This window comes from Bubalus bubalis, chromosome 4 (genome assembly GCF_019923935.1).
Source record: "Bubalus bubalis isolate 160015118507 breed Murrah chromosome 4, NDDB_SH_1, whole genome shotgun sequence".
Taxonomy (NCBI): Eukaryota; Metazoa; Chordata; class Mammalia; order Artiodactyla; family Bovidae; genus Bubalus; species Bubalus bubalis.
Window position 1 is genome coordinate 127,499,810 of NC_059160.1, and position 19,864 is coordinate 127,519,673.

Here is a 19,864-nt window from a genome sequence, read left to right on the forward strand (position 1 = left end):
CACCTGGAATTTCCAGATTTTCCATTCAGATTTCCCTTTAGATATTTCAGTACAATACTACCCAAGTGATCTCTCTCTAGTATAAGCCCAGTATCCTTACATTCAGTGGTTCCACGTAGCTTTGCAGAACTTTTTCGGCTCCCTGACTTACCTTCATCTCCCGTCACTGCCCTCCTATTCCCACCCCCGATGCATCACCCTTTATGTCAACCTCAGCCACACTGAACTACTTACAGTTCCCAGATACATCATCTGGTTTTTTTCCTTTATTTTCCAGTATGTTGTTCCCTCTCTGAAACACTCTTTTCTACTCTTCTTACCTAGCGAAAGCTTTAACTTTCAGCTTAGACGCCAAGTCCACCAAAGAACTTTCCGTGGCTCTCTGCTTTAGATGTCCTCTTCTGTCCTCCCATTGCACTAATCACAAATACTGTACAGCAAAAAATACTTGTATAATTCAATATGTACCATTTGCTTTATTTTTCTGTGTCTTCAACTAAATTATGAGCTCCTTGAGAACAGGACTGATGTTATTTACCTTCATGTCACACTCCCTGACACATGGAAGGTGTTGTTGTTAAGTGAAAGATTTATAAAACGGGGAGAGAGAAAAGAAGGATAGATGAGGAGAGGAAGGAAGGAAAAAAAACAGAGAGGAAGGAAAGGTAGAGGGGAAAGAGGGAGGGAGAGAGAGGAAAGGAGAAGGGTGGGGTGGGCAGAGAGGGACTGAGAACACTCACTCACACAAAGGATATTTCAATAGGCACGTGCCATCAATCCATTATTTTTATGTGGTCTCAGACAGTGATTAGTGAGGAGAGAATGGTACATCTAAAAAAGCCCATCTCCCCAGATCCTAAGCACAACCATCTGAATCACTTATCCCCTAAAGATTCTGAAATGTCTACTCTATTCCATATCCACTTGAAAATTTACTGCAGTGTAATGAGAAATGTTAATAACATGTACGATATAAAAGCAAAAACAAAGAAATTTAGAAAAAAGCAAAATGTAACTGACATAATTAAGTCTTAGAATTATTTACAGACTTCAATAATCATTTCCTCACAATGTGCTATCAATGACATTGAAAGGTTTATCACAAGTATGAAAAGTAAACTCAACATAACACCAATGTCATGATCTTTGTTAAAGCACAAATCCGCTTTTATGTTATAGCCATATTTCTCAAAAACACACCAGGCAGAACCACGAGATATGGTAAAGGCGCTTTATGTATTTAAATAAATTTTTAAAGGCAGTACTACAGGAAAATTGCTTCTAAAACATACAACATTTAAAATGATATGTACATTTTTCCTTGCCTTGGGACTCTAAAGCAACAACCAAAAAAGTGTATTCCTACACACTTTTTCAGTTACCTCAATACGCTGTCACTTAATAAAATTTACTGTGACTAGGAAGACAAATAATACGAACTTAAAAGCTTGCTACAAAGTACAAATTTCTTTGGTAGATCTGATAACTGACCCAAGTCCTACCATGGCTTAGTTGTCATTACAATATAGAGACTGGGAACACACAAAAGAGAAAATCTAAAGTCTAATATAATCAGTACTACATTTTGAATTACAATTTTGTTAAAGCAAATACCAACCATGGGCAGTCTCTCAACTTTTTAAGTTGAAGGAAATAAGCTTTTAGAACTTATGATTACTAGTAGATTCCCAAAGAGAGGACTTACTGTACTGATAAAAACAGACGTTCTTCTTGTATAAAATTGGAAGATTATTTTAGCAATTCTTTCTTTTTAACATTACTAGTAACTTTTTGTTCAAACGCAGTAATAACAGAAATGCTGAATCTTTAAAATGAGTAGTTCTAAAATAACACCAAAAAATTGCATTTGCCTAATACTATGAAACTTTCAAGCTGAAGTTTCCAACGTACTTTCATTTTTTAAACAGGTTTAAAAAAAAAAATGAAAGGAAGAGAGAAAATGAAAATCTAAAAGACCTTCAACTTACTACATTTCCTTTAACCAAAAATTAACATAGTACCCTAGATGTGCCAGGCACTCCACTGGAAACTTTGACAGATTACAACACTTATTCCAAACTAACTCCTGTATTATTCACCCTATAAACTTAAATCATTCAACCCAACACTTTTCTATACAAATTGCTGTCCAACGCCAAAGAAGATATAATTTTTTCTAAAAAATTTACTTGTCACTGTTTCACACAGGTCAGACAGAAGGTGACGGAGCTAGCATCTGTGATTAACAAAAGGGATTCATTTCTGAAACATCACTGTTTTTTTATTTACATGAAGGTGAAATAGTAATTCATCAGATTTAAACTGTTTCATGTAGGAGTTTATAGCACCTCAAACTCAAAAAGAAAACAACCTAAAAAAAAAAAAAGGACTGAATTTAACTACTTTGATTTAAGTAGTCACAGCTTTCCCTTCTTACCATGAACAAGTACTACAAATCTTAATTTGGATGCAGTACTATAAAAGAGGTCCTGATTCTGAAGAGAATTAAAAATTTAAAAAAAAAATTCGAAGGACTGTCAAAAGTGGTTGGAATTTACATTTTAACATACTAACTGTTGCATTTCTATCCTTGTGAAAACCCTCTACTCTTTTCAAGCTCTTCTGAATTTGTAATGGATGAAAAATACCTGCTAATCTCTAAGTTCCACTAGCTGAATCTAAACATTTCAGATATCTAAGGCTTTTCATCCTGAAGTGCGTTAAAAAATATGGCAGCATTCAATCACATATTCTCTAAAGTGAAAAAACAACCTGTACTAAGTTTATGACTATAATTTCTTCAACCATTTAAGCAAACCATACTCTTTTAGACAATATCCTCCCCTCAGTTAACATGTTTATATTTAAAAGGAACCTGGCCATCGGTTTTATCACAATGCAATACAGCATCTGATAATTTATAGACCTAATGGATCAGCAGAGGAAAACACACCATATAATCCTAAATCCCCGGAAATACAAGGAACAACTAACTGCTATCTCTGAATTACGGAAAGATCACCAACATTCTCTTCAAAAAATCTTTCAATTAAGATTATAATTCCCTTAAGCAAGTAGGTCTTCTGTTAAAAATTCACAATACTGTTCACACAATAAATGAGATGTTCTTTCATCAGTGTAACCGATAGAACCACAATACAGTTCAGTTTCTAGAATCAGATTACTTGACCTGCTTTTAAAACACTTAAATTCACGCAGCTATTTCTCTCATTCCCCGCAAAAAGAGAGGTTCTATGAGGAAAAATCATCCTCAGCGAGATATCCGATAACCAGCTCCAACTCCACAGCAAAGCCAACCGATATCCACACCAGCTGACCCTCGTCGTCTCCGGGGACGAGCTCGGGCGCCAACCTACCACACACACCTTCCTCGGCAAAACTCGGAGGGGCCCCCTACCCGAACTCAATCAAAGCCCCCACTTCCTAGATTCTCTAGCCCCCGAGGCTCGACTTCTGGAGGTGATCTTACCTTCATGATGATCCTGGGGTCGCGATCTCCCCGAAAATACCAGATTCACCTGCACCTGGAGAAGAGACAAAAGACACCCCGTCAACATCACGGGCACCCCTCTGCACTGGCGGAGGCGGAGGGACTCCAACGAAGCCTGCACGCCGAAAAGGAGCTCAAGGAGGCGTCAGCCCCCAAACCACCACACGCCGATTCAGGGTCCCCTCTGGCCCCGCCATCCCCGCAAACCCGGCCACCTACACAGCTCGACAGCTTCCCGTCCCCATTGTCGGGACCCGACGGAGTTTCCCGTCTCCGACAATGACGCCATTTCTGTCAGAGAAGAAACTCACAACAAGCCTGGGAGCCGGCGCGGGGCCGGGCGCCCTCCTGCCCGAGGGCCTCCGCGCCGTTCCGTCAGCTCCCCCTCGAAAGGGCCGCGCACCCCAAGTCCAAGCGGGCGCAAGCCGGGCCTGGGGGAGCACAGCAGGGGCGACGGACGGGCCGGGCGGGCCGCGAGCTGCACCGACCCGCCGCAGAGCCTCAGCCCACGTCCCGCTCCGAGATGGACACCCGACAAGTGGGAGCAGGATCCGAGGGGACGGCGAGAGCGCCGAGGGGCCAGGAGGCGGCAGAGCTCCCCCACCGACCCGGGCCCCCCACCGCGGCCGAGGGACGCTAAAGCGCTGAGTCTGCGGCCGCTAGGCTGGGGGGCGACTCGGACTCGGCAACTGCGGGGAACGGGGGGAGCTCCACGGAGGCCGAGGCCCCGAATTTCCGTGCCCGGGGAGACCACCAGAGCGACCTTCCCCGGGTCCTCGGCCGGGCCCAGTGACTCCCTTAAAGACCCCCTTACGAGACCGCGAAAGCCTCAGAAAATGTCCCTACCTTCCTCGGAGGCGAGCTCCGACCCTGGCACGTCCAGAGTCCCCTCCCCTGCTCCCCCCCAAAACCAGCAGGGCCGGGGGAGAGATGGGGGAAGAAGGGCGGCGGGTCCAGCGGTTGCTGAGGCTGAAGCTCCGGCTCCTCCTCCTCCCGCGGCGGCGACTGGTACCTTTGTTTGGCGGCCGCTCGGGCTCCCTCGCTGGGGGGAGGGGGGACGACGAAAAATCTCTCCCGGACTGGAGGTCTGGGCCCCCAATCGCGCTGCCCTCCAGAGGACGGCGGCGACAGACCCTCTGCGACTCCCTCCGAGCAAAAGTACAGGCGGTGGCCGTGGCAGCGGCAAGCTTAAGCTGAAGAGTCTCCCTCCGCTCCAGCGCCCGAGCTCCTCACTCCGGACTCGACTGACGGGCAAACATCGCTTCCCCCCCACCCCAAGTCCCCCCCTTCCCTCCTTTCTCCCCTCCCCTAGACTTTTTTCCCCTCCCCTACCTCTTTCCCGGATGGCTTCTTAGACGACCTCGGATTGGTTAGGCTCCTTTAGAACCCGCCTATACCCTGTTCCTATTGGTCCCCGCGATACAAACAACGACGCCATTTTCCCACCAGTTCTATGGAAACAGAAAGTTACGCCTCAAAGCTCCCCGGGAAATGTAGTCCAGCCTTTCGGGCCAATGCGCGAAGCCTCCCCCCGGAGAACTGCAAGACCCGCAATGCCCCGCTCCTCCGTAAGACAGGCGGGGGGGGGGGGGGGGGGGGGGAAGGGGGCGGAGCAACAAAGCAGAGGGGAGGTGGCAACGACGCCTGCGCAGTGTGACCGGGATGGCGCATTTTATTGCACCGAGTAATGCGGGGTCGTCGGCGGCCGAGGAGGGCGGCGAGTTCTGTGGTGAAATAGGGGGAGGTATTCATGTAGGCATCGGAGGGACTCTTACTCTGAACCATAAGCTGGGAAGCTGATACTGGGTACAGCTTACTCCCGGACCCGCGGCGTGAAAGTTGTGATATCATCCTCGAACCGTGAGTGGCTGTGGTGGCGGCTGGGGGGAACCCGGATGGGGAGGTGGGTGGGGGAGGCTGGGAGGCGGAGCTGAGACGAAAGAAAGAAAGGAGGGTGAGGACCCGGATGCTGAACCGGATTGTGTATGAATTTTCCATCCTCTGGCTGGAGAAGGGGAGGAGCCGTAAGGGACCCAGCGGGGCGGAAGGGGCCCTCTGGGCGGAGAGGAAGCGGGCACCTCACCAACCCTGTGCTAGGGGAGTCGACGTCTGAAGCTCTTCTGCCAAGCCTGTGTTAAAAATCTGACTCGAAGTTATTTACATTCCCTCCCTGTATGTCTCCGGCAATTTTCTTCAGACCCATACATCATCTCCCGGAGTTTGGACGGATGCGCTCTGCGCTCCGCAGCCGTCCTTATATTTGTATGTCGATTTGGCAATACTGAAACCAGATCCTTCCCTTTAAAGAAAAAAAAAAAAAAAAAAAACCACTTTGCCTGATATTTTCACTTTTCCATGCCGGAGTGTGCCTTGAGTTTATTCTCTAACGCGTTGGAAGGCACTTGCCATTGGTTCCGTCGTTCATTTCCCATATTTGAGCGCCTACCATGTGAAAAAACTGGTATGACCCCTGCCTTCCTGAATCTGAGCATAAGACGGACAGGATGGACGCACACCTCAGTGTGAAATTGCAACAGGTGTGATTGCTACTAGAGAGAGTGTAACGGTGATAAGAGAATTGGAAATAGGGAATTTGCCTTAGGGAGATGAGGGAAGGCTTTCCCGAGCAAGTAAAGATCGAGCTGAGAGCAGAAAGTTTAGCAGGAGTTTAACTTAAGGAAAGAACATTCCGGACAGAAACGGTATCATGTTGGAAAGCCTTATGCCAGCGGGGAGCTTTTTAAAATATGAAGAACTGAGGCTGGAGGGCTGGGGGTTTGACTGTGCGAACCTGACACGCTTTGTTAGGGAGTTTTGTTCTGTTTAAGAGCCGTGGGATAATGTGTAAGGGTTCCCGATCAGAGGGGAGATAGGACCAGATTTGAATTTAGAAAAGGTCACAGGGTGAAGAGTAGAGGACTAGAAGAGAGGGGCAGGTACCAGAGAGTCCAGCCTGGGGGTTATTGTCTCCATGGAGAAGAGAATTTGATTTTGTGTTAATTACTATTCATAATATATTGTTTGAACAAATTTAAGGCAGTTTCCCAGCTTTGAAAATGAGTAGTTTCAGACTCTAAATAGAGGCAGTCTATGGTGGTGGTTCACTCTAGGCACGACATTGTAATGAACTATACAACAATAAAATATTTTAAAAATTAGTAGAGTTCATGTGACACAGTAATGCCTCTTTATATTCAGGTCTCCTATGTGACAGCTAAAATTTCTAGGTGTGGTAAATTGCAGTCTTTTGGGTAAAGAAAAAGGTCAGAGTAACTTATTCATAATTTATTAATTATTACAGCAACTGTAATAATTATTGCCACAGAGTTGTAATGTAGCAACAGTTAAACTACACAAGACAAGAAACAGACTGGTTTTCAGTACCTAGAAAAATTGAGGCTTCTATGTTTCCCCACTGTTGAGAATACTTTCATATAAACGTTTTTTGGGAAAGGAACATTAATGACCTATTTATTAGGTGAGTATTCTTAAACTTTCTTGAATGATCAAAGGAAAGGATTTTTTTTTAAATTCATAACTGATTTTTCAGTTGAAAAAAACGTCAAACAAAACCCACAGAATTGAAACAGATTAGCTCTGATATCTATCCAGCAGTGTATAGTTGCTACTAGTCGGCTGCTGCTGCTGCTGCTAAGTCACTTCAGTCGTGTTTGACTCTGTGTGATCCCACAGACGGCAGCCACCAGGCTCCCCCGTCCCTGGTGTTCTCCAGGCAAGAACACTGGAGTGGGTTGCCATTTCCTTCTCCAATGCATGCAAGTGAAAAGTGAAAGTGAAGTCGCTCAGTGGTGTCCAACTCTTAGTGACCCCATGGACTGCAGCCTACCAGGCTCCTCCATCCATGGGATTTTCCAGTACTGGAGTGGGGTGCCATTGCCTTCTCCGTGCTACTAGTCTAGACAGAGACAAAACAGAATTATTCAGAGTTGTCCTTATAAGTTTTTTTTTATCTTTTGGCCACACCGCATGGCATGTGGGATTTTAGTTCCCCAACCAGAAATCCAAACTCTACCCCCTGCGTTGGAAGTATGGTTTCTTAACCACTGGACCACTAGGGAAGTGCATATTGATTTTTAAATTCTGTGTTCTGGAGGCTGTGAAAAAGATAAACAGATTATTTGTTCTCAACCTAGTTGAGAAGAGATGGCTACTAATTGGTTTAAATCAAATAGTATATATATGGTACATTTTTTAAATTCTACTTTTAATTCTGTTAAGTAATCTTTTCCCTAAGTGATTATTCTTCCTGCATATCATCTTCTTTTTTAATCTCTTAAGAATAAGGTAATTTTTGTCAGACTTTTAACAGTATAGGTGTTATTAGGTTACTTCCAGGTGACACAGGGGTAAAGAATCAGCCTGCCAATGCAGGAGACAGGGTCAGTCCCTGGGTAGGCAAGATCCCCTGGAGAAAGAAATGGCAAACCACTCCAATATTCCTGCCTGGAAAATTTGTGGACAAAGGAGCCTGGCGGGCTACCGTCTGTGGGGTCACAAAGAATCAGACATGACTGAGCACACATCAGGTTACCAAACTGGTCTTTAGATTATTTCAAAGTATTTTCTGAACTTTTTTTACCTTGGGACATACTTAATTGTTGTTCAAGGCATATGTAGCAGTTTTCTGTATGGAAATTTTCTCTTTGGATTCATATCGCTAAAAGGATTTCCTTTGGGAAGTGCAGATTTTTATGATCCTTTCACCTAGATATTCAAGAGCAGACTATAGAAAACACACCTTTCAATCCTTTAGCATGATCCTTGGGACCAAATCATTGTCTCAAAAAACGGAAGTAGACAGAGGTGAGAAACCTTCTAAAATGTCCAGATTAGGAATGAAGACTTCCCCGCAACCATCCCCCCAAACAAAAGAAACAGAAAAAAACAAAAACAGAAATGAAAATTCCTTAATAAGAGGACAAAAGTAGCAATAGATATTTACAAAGAGATGGTGGAGATTCAACAGTAAAGGAGGATTCTAGTAAAATTGTGAGTGCAATTTTAGGAAATATTGAAGTAAATGTAAAATTCAAAATAATAAGTCACCTCAGGGGAATATTTTCAATAATATAATTGCACTGAAGGGACTTCCCTGGTAGTACGTGGATAAGAATCTGCCCACCAGTGCAGGGGACACTGGTTCGACCCCTGGTCCAAGAAAATCACACATGCCAAAGGGCAACTAAGCCCATGTGCCACAACTAAACCACATGCCCTGGAGCCTGTGCTCCACTAGAGAAGCCACCACAGCGAGAAGCCCATGTACCACAAGGAAGAGTATGCCCCACTTGCCACAACTAGAGAAAGTCCACGCCCAACAATGAAGACCCAACACAGCCAAAAATTAGTAAATTAACTAATTTTTAAAAAACTTCTTTTATAATTGCACTCGTTAGTGCGTGTCTTAATCAGAGTGTCTGAAATGGATTGTGAAGAAAATGCATTAAAGAACACATGTATACCTGTGGCGGATTCATTTTGTTGTTTGGCAAGACTAATGCAGTTTTGTAAAGAAAAAATAAAATAAAATTAAAAAAAAAAAATTTTCTCCTTGTATTCTCCTTACGTTTTAAATATACATTTGACCCTTGAAGAATGTGAGTTTGAACTGCTCAGGTTCCACCTATATTCATATTTTTTTTTATAATATATATATACTACAGTATTACATGATTTGTGGTTAGACTTAAATCTGTGCCTGCAGAACCAGGGATACTGAGGTTCAACTGTGAACTATTGATACTCAAGATTTTCAACTGCAGAGGGGAGGGTGTTGGTGCCCCGAACCCCAGTGTTGTTTAAGGGTCACATGTATAAAACATACTCATTTTAATGCTCTTAGGAAAAAAAGTATGTTTTCTAATTTATATGATCAATCAAATACAGAAGTATCTAATTCTGTGGATTTGTTTTTAAGGTTTCATAGGTGTAGAATTTGCACTTAAAACTAAGCTGAAAGTTTACTTGTACTAAAACATCTTGAAATACAAACTCCTTTCCACTTTGATACTCAATTACATCATCTTTATGTTTCTCCTTTTTTACAGATCAGCTTTGAAATTTAAAAACAATGGAGAAGACTCAAGAAACCGTCCAAAGAATTCTTCTAGAACCTTATAAGTACTTACTTCAGTTACCAGGTAATAGTTTAGTCATAATACATATAGGGTCATTTATATAGAGAAGTAGTCATTTAAATATTAGCATACAGAATAGGTTAGAATTGCCAGCTCTTGAGACTTTCTATAAGGAGATACATATAGTGAAAGTGAAGTCGCTCAGTCGTGCCTGACTCTTTGCGACCCCATGGATAGTAGCCTGCACCAAGCTCCTCCGTCCATGGGATTTTCAAGGCAAGAGTACTGGAGTGGGTTGCTATTTCCTTCTCTAGGGAATCTTCAGATACATATAAGGAAAATAATTAAACTTTTGCAATCTTTTTTTCTTAAAAGGGACGTTTTTAAGGCATCTCTTTAAAAATACCCAATTTTATAACATAAATAAAAATACTTAAAACATTTGAGTATCTCATTAGAAATTTTATCCTTTATGGATGCAACACATTTTTATTCCCTACTGTTTGGATATTAGGGGGTTTTATGCCAATTTGTATGACAACAAAAAGCTGCTGCTGCTAAGTTGCTTCAGTCATGTTTGACTCTGTGCGACCCCGTAGACGGCAGCCCATCAGGCTCCCCCGTCCCTGGGATTCTCCAGGCAAGAACACTGGAGTGGGTTGCCATTTCCTTCTCCAATGCATGAAAGTGAAAAGTGAAAGTGAAGTCCCTCAGTCGTGTCCGACTCTTAGCAACCCCATGGACTACAGCCTATCAGGCTCCTCCGTCCATGGGATTTTCCAGGCAAGAGTACTGGAGTGGGGTGCCATTGCCTTCTCCACAACAAAAAGCTACACTTAACTTTTTATTTGTTTGGCTGTGGTGGGTCCTCGTTGCAGCACGTGGGCTTTCTCTAGTTGCAGCAAGCAGGGGCTACTCTTCAGCGAGGTGCAGGCCTCTCACTGCAGTGGCTGTTCGTTGCGGAGCATGGACTCTAGATGCACAAACTCAGTAGTTGTGGCCCATGAGTTTAGTTGCTCCACTGCATGTGGAATCTTTCCCGACCAAGGATCGAACCAGTATTCCCTGCATTGCAAGAAGGATCCTTGGCCACAGACCACCAGGGAAACCCCAGACAGCATTTTTTAACACTACTACTTCCTGTAAGAGACGAATAGCAATACATTCAAAGCACATTACTTAGAAGCATAATCTAAATTATTCCTCTACAAAGATGAGTCACTTGGACTTGGCTTTATCATATGTATGTGCTTGTTTTATTTTGCTAATTTTTTTTCCTTAGCTTTTCTGAGATGTGACAGTAGCAAGTAAAAAGTCATGCATTTGATAAATGTGGCTTCTCATAATAAAAATTCAAACCAGTTACTCAGGTGAAAAGTTGGGAATCCCCTGGCAATCCAGTCATTAGGACTCTGCACTTTCACTGCCAAGGACCCGGATTTAATCCCTGACATCCCACAAGCCGTGCAGTGTGGCCCCAAAAGAAAATAAAGTGATAAGTTGATTACCGTAGGAAGACCTATTTAGCTCATAGTGTGTCTCAGCTATAGTGTAGTGATGATCTCAACTCAGTCACAATTAAAACTTTTTATTTCGGTTCCAAAGTGCACACGTGGGCTTCCCTGGTGGCTCAGTGGTAGAGAATCCACTCACCAGTGCAGGAGATGTGGGTTTGATCCCTCATCTAGGAAGAAAACTGAGTGCCGCAGAGCAACTAAGCCCATGTACCGAAACTATTGAGCCTGTGCTCCAGAGCACTATAACTGCAGCTCCGGAAGCCCTCGTGCCCTAGAGCCCATGCTCAGCAACAGGAGGGGTCAACACAACGAGAGCCCAGCACACCACAACTGGAGAGTAGCCCCCACTCACCACAACTGGAGTAAAGCTCACCAGCAACAGAGACCCAGCACAGCCAAAAGCAAATAAACACTTTAAAATGAATAAAGTGCACACTTTTCTTGATGAGCATACCTCAGTGGAAATTAGGGCATTTCTATTCTTTATGAGCCGGGGGAGGGTAAGTGTGGTTGTCCAAAGCCAGAAGAGTGGTAGCTCTACCTCCACTTTGGAAACCATCATGCTTAGTGATATTTCTACTCTAGCAGACCATAATCTGAGAAGGCAATGGCACCCCACTCCAGTACTCTTGCCTGGAAAGTCCCATGGATGGAGGAGCCTGGTAGGCTGCAGTCCACGGGGTCGCTAAGAGTCGGACACGACTGAGCAACTTCACTTTCACTTTTCACTTTCATGCATCGGAGAAGGAAATGGCAACCCACTCCAGTGTTCTTGCCTGGAGAATCCCAGGGACAGGGGAGCCTGGTGGGCTGCCGTCTATGGGGTTGCACAGAGTCGGACACAACTGAAGTGACTTAGCAGCAGTAGCACCTAAGTCACCATAGCCGACTATAATGGAGACACACTTGCTAATGTCAGTGCTTCAGAAGCATGGAGGAGAAACAAGTGGAGAATGCAAGGGAACATTGCCAACTGTTACAGAAAAAGCCAAGAGACGGCTTTTGGGTGACATTTATTCAGCTGCCAGTAGCTTCACTTATTTTAGGGTCTCGAATTGAGACAGGTCACACTATTTCTCCTGAACTCTCCCCGCCTGTTGCTGGGCTTACTTTGTTACGAGCTGGCAAACACTGGTTGGAACTGGGCTACTGTAAAATATGCCAGTTATCAGTTATAAGAGCCTTAACTAGCATCTCCCAGTGTCTCCCATTCCACTACTATACAAAGCAAGAACTGCCTGTAATTACATTTTAATAATAATGCTTGCGTACCTAATGAACTACTCCAGTAGCTTTGTTGTAATTCTCATTATTCGGAAGTAATGTTTTAGGCCTTTAGATAACATATTTAAGACTCATTAGGTATCCCTTTTTTTTTTTTTTTAATCAAATATACTCTTGCATTCATGGTAGACTATAATCTCAAACGATTTTCCTAAAGAAGCAGGAAACTGTTATGCATTTTTTTCACAGAGAGCTTCAGAGTTACTAAAGTGACTTAAAGGTGGGTGAGACCACTTACTGTAAAGTTACTCTTACAATAAAAGGTTATAATAATAATTTTTGACATTAGGGTGTTCTGAAATTCAGTTCAGTTCAGTCGCTCAGTCGTGTCTGACTCTTTGTAACCCCATGAATCGCAGCACGCCAGGCCTCCCTGTCCATCACCAACTCCCGGAGTTCACTCAGACTCAGGTCCATAGAGTCGGTGATGCCATCCAGCCATCTCATCGTCTGTCGTCCCCTTCTCTTCCTGCCCCCAATCCCTCCCAGCATCAGAGTCTTTTCCAATAAGTCAACTCTTCTCATGAGGTGGCCAAAGTACTGGAGTTTCAGCTTTAGCATCATTCCCTCCAAAGAAATCCCAGGGCTGATCTCCTTCAGAATGGACTGGTTGGATCTCCTTGCAGTCCAAGGGACTCTCAAGAGTCTTCTCCAACACCACAGTCCAAAAGCATCAATTCTTCGGCGCTCAGCCTTCTTCACAGTCCAACTCTCACATCCATACATGACCACAGGAAAAACCACAGCCTTAACTAGACAGACCTTTGTTGGCAAAGTAATGTCTTTGCTTTTGAATATGCTATCTAGGTTGGTCATAACTTTCCTTCCAAGGAGTAAGCGTCTTTTAATTTCATGGCTGCAGTCACCATCTGTAGTGATTTTCAAGCCCCCAAAAATAAAGTCTGACACTGTTTCCACTGTTTCCCCATCTATTTCCCATGAAGTGATGGGACCGGATGCCATGATCTTCGTTTTCTGAATGTTGAGTTTTAAGCCAACTTTTTCACTCTCCTCTTTTCACCTTCATCAAGAGGCTTTTTAGTTCCTCTTCACTTTCTGCCATAAGGGTGGTGTCATCTGCATATCTGAGGTTATTGATATTTCTCCCGGCAATCTTGATTCCAGCTTGTGCTTCTTCCAGCCCGGCATTTCTCATGATGTACTCTGCATATAAGTTAAATAAGTAGGATGACAATATACAGCCTTGACGTACTCCTTTTCCTATTTGGAACTAGTGAAATATTAATAGAATGACTTGTATTTATGTTTGTTTATTTACCTATGCAGAAGGGTAGGTCCCCAGGCCTTTGCGGTTGAAAGCCTAGGAAGAAGTAAGCATGCAGAAAGGGAGTCAGTAATCTTAAGATCTTAAAGAGGAAACAGTCATTATTGTAATATTAAAACCTGAAAACAAAACCTGAGTATGTGTAAATTAAGCCATTCATTTGACTATTTTCCAAATACATTCTGAAATGAAAGCGGAAATGTGACTGTACATTGCTTCTGTGTTCTTCATCTTCTAATGAAAATGAAGCTTGGTTTTTTAAAGTGATGAAGTTACTTTGCACAATTGTGCATTCTCATTGTAGCCCAGATTGACCTTTGTCAGACTGGAAAATACATCAGATGTTAAGGGTATAATTGCTACTCAAACTTGTTCACCTTAAGGGTTAATAGAGGACACTACTTCCAGAACCCTAAGAGAGCCTTCCCTTTTAGACTTCTCACAGAAAGTGAAACTTTTTTCCATTTGGGTATGTGATGAGGGTGTATGTATTCACTTGTTTGGATGATTGGTGCAGAGAAAAACAGATAGGACTCAGAAAATACTGTTTTTGTTTACTGAAACTTTTTATGTAACTATTTCTCTGAAGCCTAATCTGAAATTAGTATGTTGCTGAGCATTCACTTTAGCAGGAAGCTCGTAGAACATATTTATTAAATGAACTGATTGTGGTTTTTAGCTACCATTTCTTTATATCTGGGCTAAAACAGCTTCTAGAGGTGACTATTAACCAAATATCTCTCTTGAGCTTTCTGTGTAAGAAAAAGATAATATTGAAAAACTAATAGCCCCAGTCAAAATAAATTAACTTTTGACTAAATTCAGGATGTTAAAAAGGAATACTTCATGGGATAGTAATCTTACTTTTTGCTTGAAAAGAAACAAAGCTGTCCAGTCTCTAAAATCTTAAAGGTAGATAATTTTAAGAGGTCATTTTATAAGGTAATTCAGTATCAAAGTACCTTTACTTAGAAATACCTATAGTTATGTATGGGATGGATAAACAACAAGGTCCTGCTATATAGCTCAGGGAACTATATTCAGTATCCTATGATAAATCATAATGTAAAAGAATATTAAAAAAGAGAATGTATATATATGTATAACTGAATCACTTTGCACTATAGTAGAAAGGTAACACATTATAAATCCACTATATTTCAATTAAATAAAATAAATACCTGTAGTCTCTGAAATAGGCTAATTAACTGCCACTAACTAGACTATCTCCCTTTTCAAAAAAGGAATGATCATAATTCCTTAAGAGCCATTCCATTCCAAAATTGTTGATATAAGTTAAGATGAAAGGAGTGGGTGCACTGATGGGCCACTGCTGCTGCTGCTGAGTCGCTTCAGTCGTGTCCGACTCTGTGCGACCCCATAGACGGCAGCCCACCAGGCTCCCCCGTCCCTGGAATTCTCCAGGCAAGAACACTGGAGTGGGTTGCCATTGCCTTCTCCAATGCATGAAAGTGAAAAGTAAAAGTGAAGTTGCTCAGTCATGTCCGACTCTTAGCGACCCCATGGACTGCAGCCCACCAGGCTCCTCCATCCATGGGATTTTCCAGGCAAGAGTACTGGAATGGGTTGCCATTGCCTTCTCCAGATGGGCCACTGGAGTACTATAAATCTGTTTCACCTGCCTAAATTTTAAAAGGTTATGTGTCTTTAGGATACGAGTTTTGGCAGTAGGGACCCAGCAGTAGGAGATAAGCTCTATAGTAGGTAATGAATTGGTGGGGCTGGATTTATCAGGTCTTATTAGTTTTAGAAGAAGTTTCTGAATGTGTTCCTTATAATTAAAATATTAACTTATTGCCAAATTGTATTCTTTAAATGCAGGTAAACAAGTGAGAACCAAACTTTCACAGGCGTTTAATCATTGGCTAAAAGTTCCAGAAGACAAGCTACAGGTATTTAGGCAATTATAACTTCATTTTTTTTTTTTTAGTATGTATGTATTTGTTTATGGCTGCGTCAGGCCTTAGTTGTGGCACACAGCATCTTTGTTGCAGTATGTGGTCTCTCTCTTGTGGCATGGTCTTAGTTGCCCAGCATCCTCTGGGATCCTAGTTCCTGACTAGGGACTGAACACACATATCCTGAATTGAAATATTCTTAACCACTGGACCACCAGGGAAGTTCTCTAACTTCATTCTTAAGCCCAAGAAATTAATAGATATTGTGTAAAAATATTCCTAGTTCTTAACTCAGTTTAATGATCATACGCTATTTCTATTGAGGTTTCTAGATAATAATTAATTAAAAAAACTAAGACACCTGACGCTGATTATCTGTTATATAATAAGTATTGGTAAGCTCTTTTGAATAATTCAAATAAAATGAAATTTTTCAATTGTATTTTTTACTAGATTATCATTGAAGTGACAGAAATGTTGCATAATGCCAGTTTACTCATCGATGATATTGAAGACAACTCAAAACTCCGACGTGGCTTTCCAGTGGCACACAGTATCTATGGAATTCCATCTGTCATCAATTCTGCTAATTATGTATATTTTCTTGGCCTAGAGAAAGTCTTAACCCTCAATCACCCGGATGCAGTAAAGCTCTTTACCCGCCAGCTTTTAGAACTCCATCAGGGACAAGGCCTAGATATCTACTGGAGGGATAATTACACTTGTCCCACCGAAGAAGAATATAAAGCAATGGTGCTGCAAAAGACAGGCGGACTATTTGGATTAGCAGTAGGTCTCATGCAGTTGTTCTCTGATTACAAAGAAGATTTAAAACCACTACTTGATACACTTGGGCTCTTTTTCCAAATTAGGGATGATTACGCTAATCTACACTCCAAAGAATACAGTGAAAACAAAAGCTTTTGTGAAGATCTAACAGAGGGAAAGTTCTCATTCCCTACTATTCATGCTATCTGGTCAAGGCCAGAAAGCACCCAGGTGCAGAATATCTTACGCCAGAGAACCGAAAACATAGATATTAAAAAATACTGTGTACATTACCTTGAGAATGTAGGTTCCTTCGAATACACTCGGAATACTCTTAAAGAGCTTGAATCTAAAGCCTATAAACAAATTGATGCTCGTGGTGGAAACCCTGAGCTAGTAGCTCTAATAAAACACTTAAGTAAAATGTTCAAAGAAGAGAATGAATAATGTTAAGCCATTCTCGACGAGGCCTGATACTTAGTTGACTTTTTTTGTCTTTTGGCCTATTACCTTAAAAATTGGACCAAGCTGTTAGTCTCCAAAAATTGAGTGATAATGATGATGTGAGTTGTTTCCATTTAGAATCCCTGTGTACAGATAATCATCATAGTACAAGGTTATAGGAATCAAAAGGAGCCACATTTAAATAAGTCTAATTTGAATGTCAGAATGTGCTATGTTGGGACCTTGTGGCCAACTCTGTCTCACATGTTCTGTGGATTCTGTCAATAAAGAAGACTTCAGCTTCCAGGAAATTTTATCCACATACTTCCTAACTGTACTACATGGGCAGTTCACAATTCATCTACCCCATTTCTGAGCCATTAACTACTTGGGACCAGTTTCTATAGCTAACTGGCCCAAAGATCACAGGAACTCTTCTTTCTTCCTAAATGTTGTTGCTTAGAATAATTCGTTCTCCTCCATGGAAATTCCCTTACTTCCATGAAGAAGCTGACCGTGAAAGTAAGCATTCTGGCACTTTGTTTCAACTCGTTTTTTCCTTCATCCCTATCCAGCAAATTCCGCTGTTTTAACCAAGGAGTCTTCACTGAATGAAGTTTACGCACTAGCCCAGATAACTTTTTCCTCCTATGTAACTTGCTACCCACACACATGCTCAGTGCTCTGTTGTGTCTTAACTCTTTGCAACTCTGTGGGTTGTAGCCTGCCAGACTTCTCTGCCCATGGAATTTTCCAGGCAAGAATACTGGAGTGGCTTGCCATTGCCTCTTCAAGGGATCTTCCTGACCCAGGGATCAAACTTGAGTCTCCTGCATTTCCTGTGTTGCAAGCAGATTCCCACTGAGCCAGCAGGGAAGCCCTAATGTAACTTCCATCTCAAAACTAGTGTCTGGTTATAGCGGTATCTTTCCATTTGGGAAAAAAGAAAAGGTATATGCAAAAAGTATTTTAGGAAGGAGTCTTTAAACCTTTCTTAGTAGTAAAAACCATAAAAGAGTTACTGGCTCACCTCAAGTCAAAAGCTGGGGCAACTGACCTTTTCCTTCCCACGCACATCACTAGCCGCCAGCCCCCCCACCCAAAGGCAATCAGTTGCTTGAATGGAAAAAGGAAGTAGGCATCTTTAATCTCTGATTAAAGAAAAGAAAAGAGTTAACCTGAGAGCCAAAGTATCCAAAGGCTAGACTCGGGCACAGTTAGCTTTATAGTGCCTTAACTGTGACTCTCCCTTTGTTTCATTTTAAACCCTAAGCTCCTGGAGCAATCTTGTGGCCCAAGAGCTATGAAGAAAAAGAGACTCTATTTTCTGTAGTAAGAGGTGTCACTGACATCCCAAAGTTTGTATTTCTCAGTAACATTGCATTTTGCGTGATTTGTTGTGCAATATGTTATCAAATTACCATATACTTGTGTAAGGATTCCCACCAAAGCACTTAACCTAAGTCTTTTTTGAAAAAGTTGGGTATTGCCTTTACTAACTGAAAATTTGAATCTTCCATTTTAATTGATCCAGGGAAGCCTCTTCTGAAAATCAGATAATTGTGCTACCCTACAGATGTTTGAACTTTATTTTTTGAACCTATAACTTAAACTGGATTACTCAGAAAGATCTAATGCTAACTATATTGACAAATTACCTGTAAGTATAAAGATTGCTTAAGTAGTTATTCCTTATCTAATCAAATTAATTTCGGTCTGGTACAACTCATGATTCTTTTGTCATTTTTATCTTGCTTTTCAGTGACAGAAATGCTTGGCAAAGACTTGTGTATTAAATAATCAAAAATCTTTTTCACTTGAACTGTAGTCATGGTGGTTAACACAGAAGAAAACGAAACTGATTTTATTTGTTGGCAAAATCAAAAGAATGAGGGCTAGTTATGTTGATAGAAATGACTTTCTGACCTCAGCAAGGTTTTAAATGCATCAGTTCTCACTGTCAGCTTCCTGAGTTGACTTCTCTTCCTAACCTATACTTTGTAGTCATTCTCTTCAGGGACCCTTTCAAGAGCTTTCTTCAATCACCTTCTCCCTTTCTTTAGGCCCCGCCTATCCTGCCAGTTCCCAGGAGGAATCCGAGGTTCCATGTTTTGCCCTTCCCATGTTGCCTAGTGCTACTAGGGGGATGTTTTCAAAACTATTGCCGCCATTGCAAGTTAACGTACTAAAGCCTCAAGTGCCCTTTTATTTTCCATCTAATCCTGATGAAGATTTAAAATCCCAATCTAGCACCCCAGCTTCTGCATTCTTCTCCCGTTTAAATGTAAACTCTTCTTGCCTTTCTTCCGCTGTACTACTTTAGGTCTGTCTTCAGATAGTCTGCCTTCATCTCAAGAAAAGTTTGTCCTCCTGCCCTCAGCCAAACAAACTCTCCTGTTCTTCATCCCCTCCTTTTCTGTCTCTTGAGGGCCTTTTTCATTCCCTGCCTTATATCCTCAAGATTTATCCATTGGCTCTTTTTTAAACATTATACCAAGAAGAAAGAAAGAGGGAAGAAAATGTCCATTTGTGAAGTTTCTACTAGGTACCCCCTGTTTTATGTTTTTCTCTTTGAGCATCTACTGAACAGAGCCAGGGCCTTGAATACAGATCAAAGCACTTTGTTCTTCTGTTGGCTTCCCATTCTGTATGCACACGTAAATATGTTTAAGTTTAGAAAGCACTGATCCATTGTATTAAAGTACTAAACAGTTCCCTTCCTGTAACCTCTGCCCACTCCAGTCTATCCAGTACACTCCAAAGCTGTCTTGCCAAAACACAAATCTGATTGTATCATTCCCATTTATTAAATTCTCTGAATCCCCAATACTGCCATCTATAAATTCCTTGGCATGTAAGGCTTTCCAAAATCTGATCTCTCCAACCAACTTTACCCATATTTTCTAATATTTTACTCTCCCCATACATCTTATTCTCTGCCAGAAAATAATGCTCATCATTATTGAGACACTCCTGATTTTCATGCAGTTCATTTAGAATATTTCTTGAGTGCCTACAAGTTAGATCTTTTGTTAGGC

General features: G+C 42.0%; 2 protein-coding genes across 9 annotated transcripts in view; one reads left to right on the forward strand and one right to left on the reverse strand.

Moving 5' to 3' along the window:
* Positions 1-4,788, reverse strand: part of ARID4B (AT-rich interaction domain 4B) — a 138,261-nt gene extending 133,473 nt beyond the window's left edge. For 2 of the 7 annotated variants that reach the window (XM_044942037.2, XM_044942035.2), the window contains exons 1-2: positions 4,358-4,787; positions 3,491-3,545 (exon numbers count right to left, since the gene is read on the reverse strand). In XM_044942037.2, coding sequence (XP_044797972.1) covers positions 3,491-3,496 — 6 coding nt within the window. In that variant the 5' untranslated portion in view covers positions 3,497-3,545; positions 4,358-4,787. Of the gene's footprint in view, positions 1-3,490; positions 3,546-4,357 lie in introns of all 7 variants that reach the window. The other 5 variants (XM_044942038.2, XM_006075484.4, XM_044942039.1 and 2 more) reach the window with 3 other exon arrangements.
* Positions 4,789-5,153: 365 nt separating this feature from the next.
* On the forward strand, positions 5,154-18,648 carry GGPS1 (geranylgeranyl diphosphate synthase 1). 2 transcript variants are annotated; one of them, XM_006075485.4, is made up of 4 exons: positions 5,154-5,371; positions 9,580-9,672; positions 15,538-15,608; positions 16,068-18,648. In XM_006075485.4, the coding sequence occupies exons 2-4, from the start codon at positions 9,603-9,605 to the stop codon at positions 16,827-16,829; spliced, it is 903 nt and encodes a 300-aa protein (XP_006075547.1). In that variant the 5' UTR covers positions 5,154-5,371; positions 9,580-9,602; the 3' UTR covers positions 16,830-18,648. The 2 variants fall into 2 exon arrangements, with proteins under 2 accessions (XP_006075547.1, XP_025140316.1); XM_025284531.3 differs by having other exon boundaries at positions 5,154-5,345.
* The last annotated feature ends 1,216 nt before the right edge of the window (positions 18,649-19,864 follow it).

Bases quoted from the DNA above. Each gene is read 5' to 3' on its own strand.
- GGPS1 (XM_006075485.4), top strand. From the start codon at position 9,603: ATGGAGAAGACTCAAGAAACCGTCCAAAGAATTCTTCTAGAACCTTAT. The intron at 9,673-15,537 runs GTAATAGTTTAG...CTTTAAATGCAG, and splicing joins GTACTTACTTCAGTTACCAG to GTAAACAAGTGAGAACCAAA. The intron at 15,609-16,067 runs GTATTTAGGCAA...ATTTTTTACTAG, and splicing joins TTCCAGAAGACAAGCTACAG to ATTATCATTGAAGTGACAGA.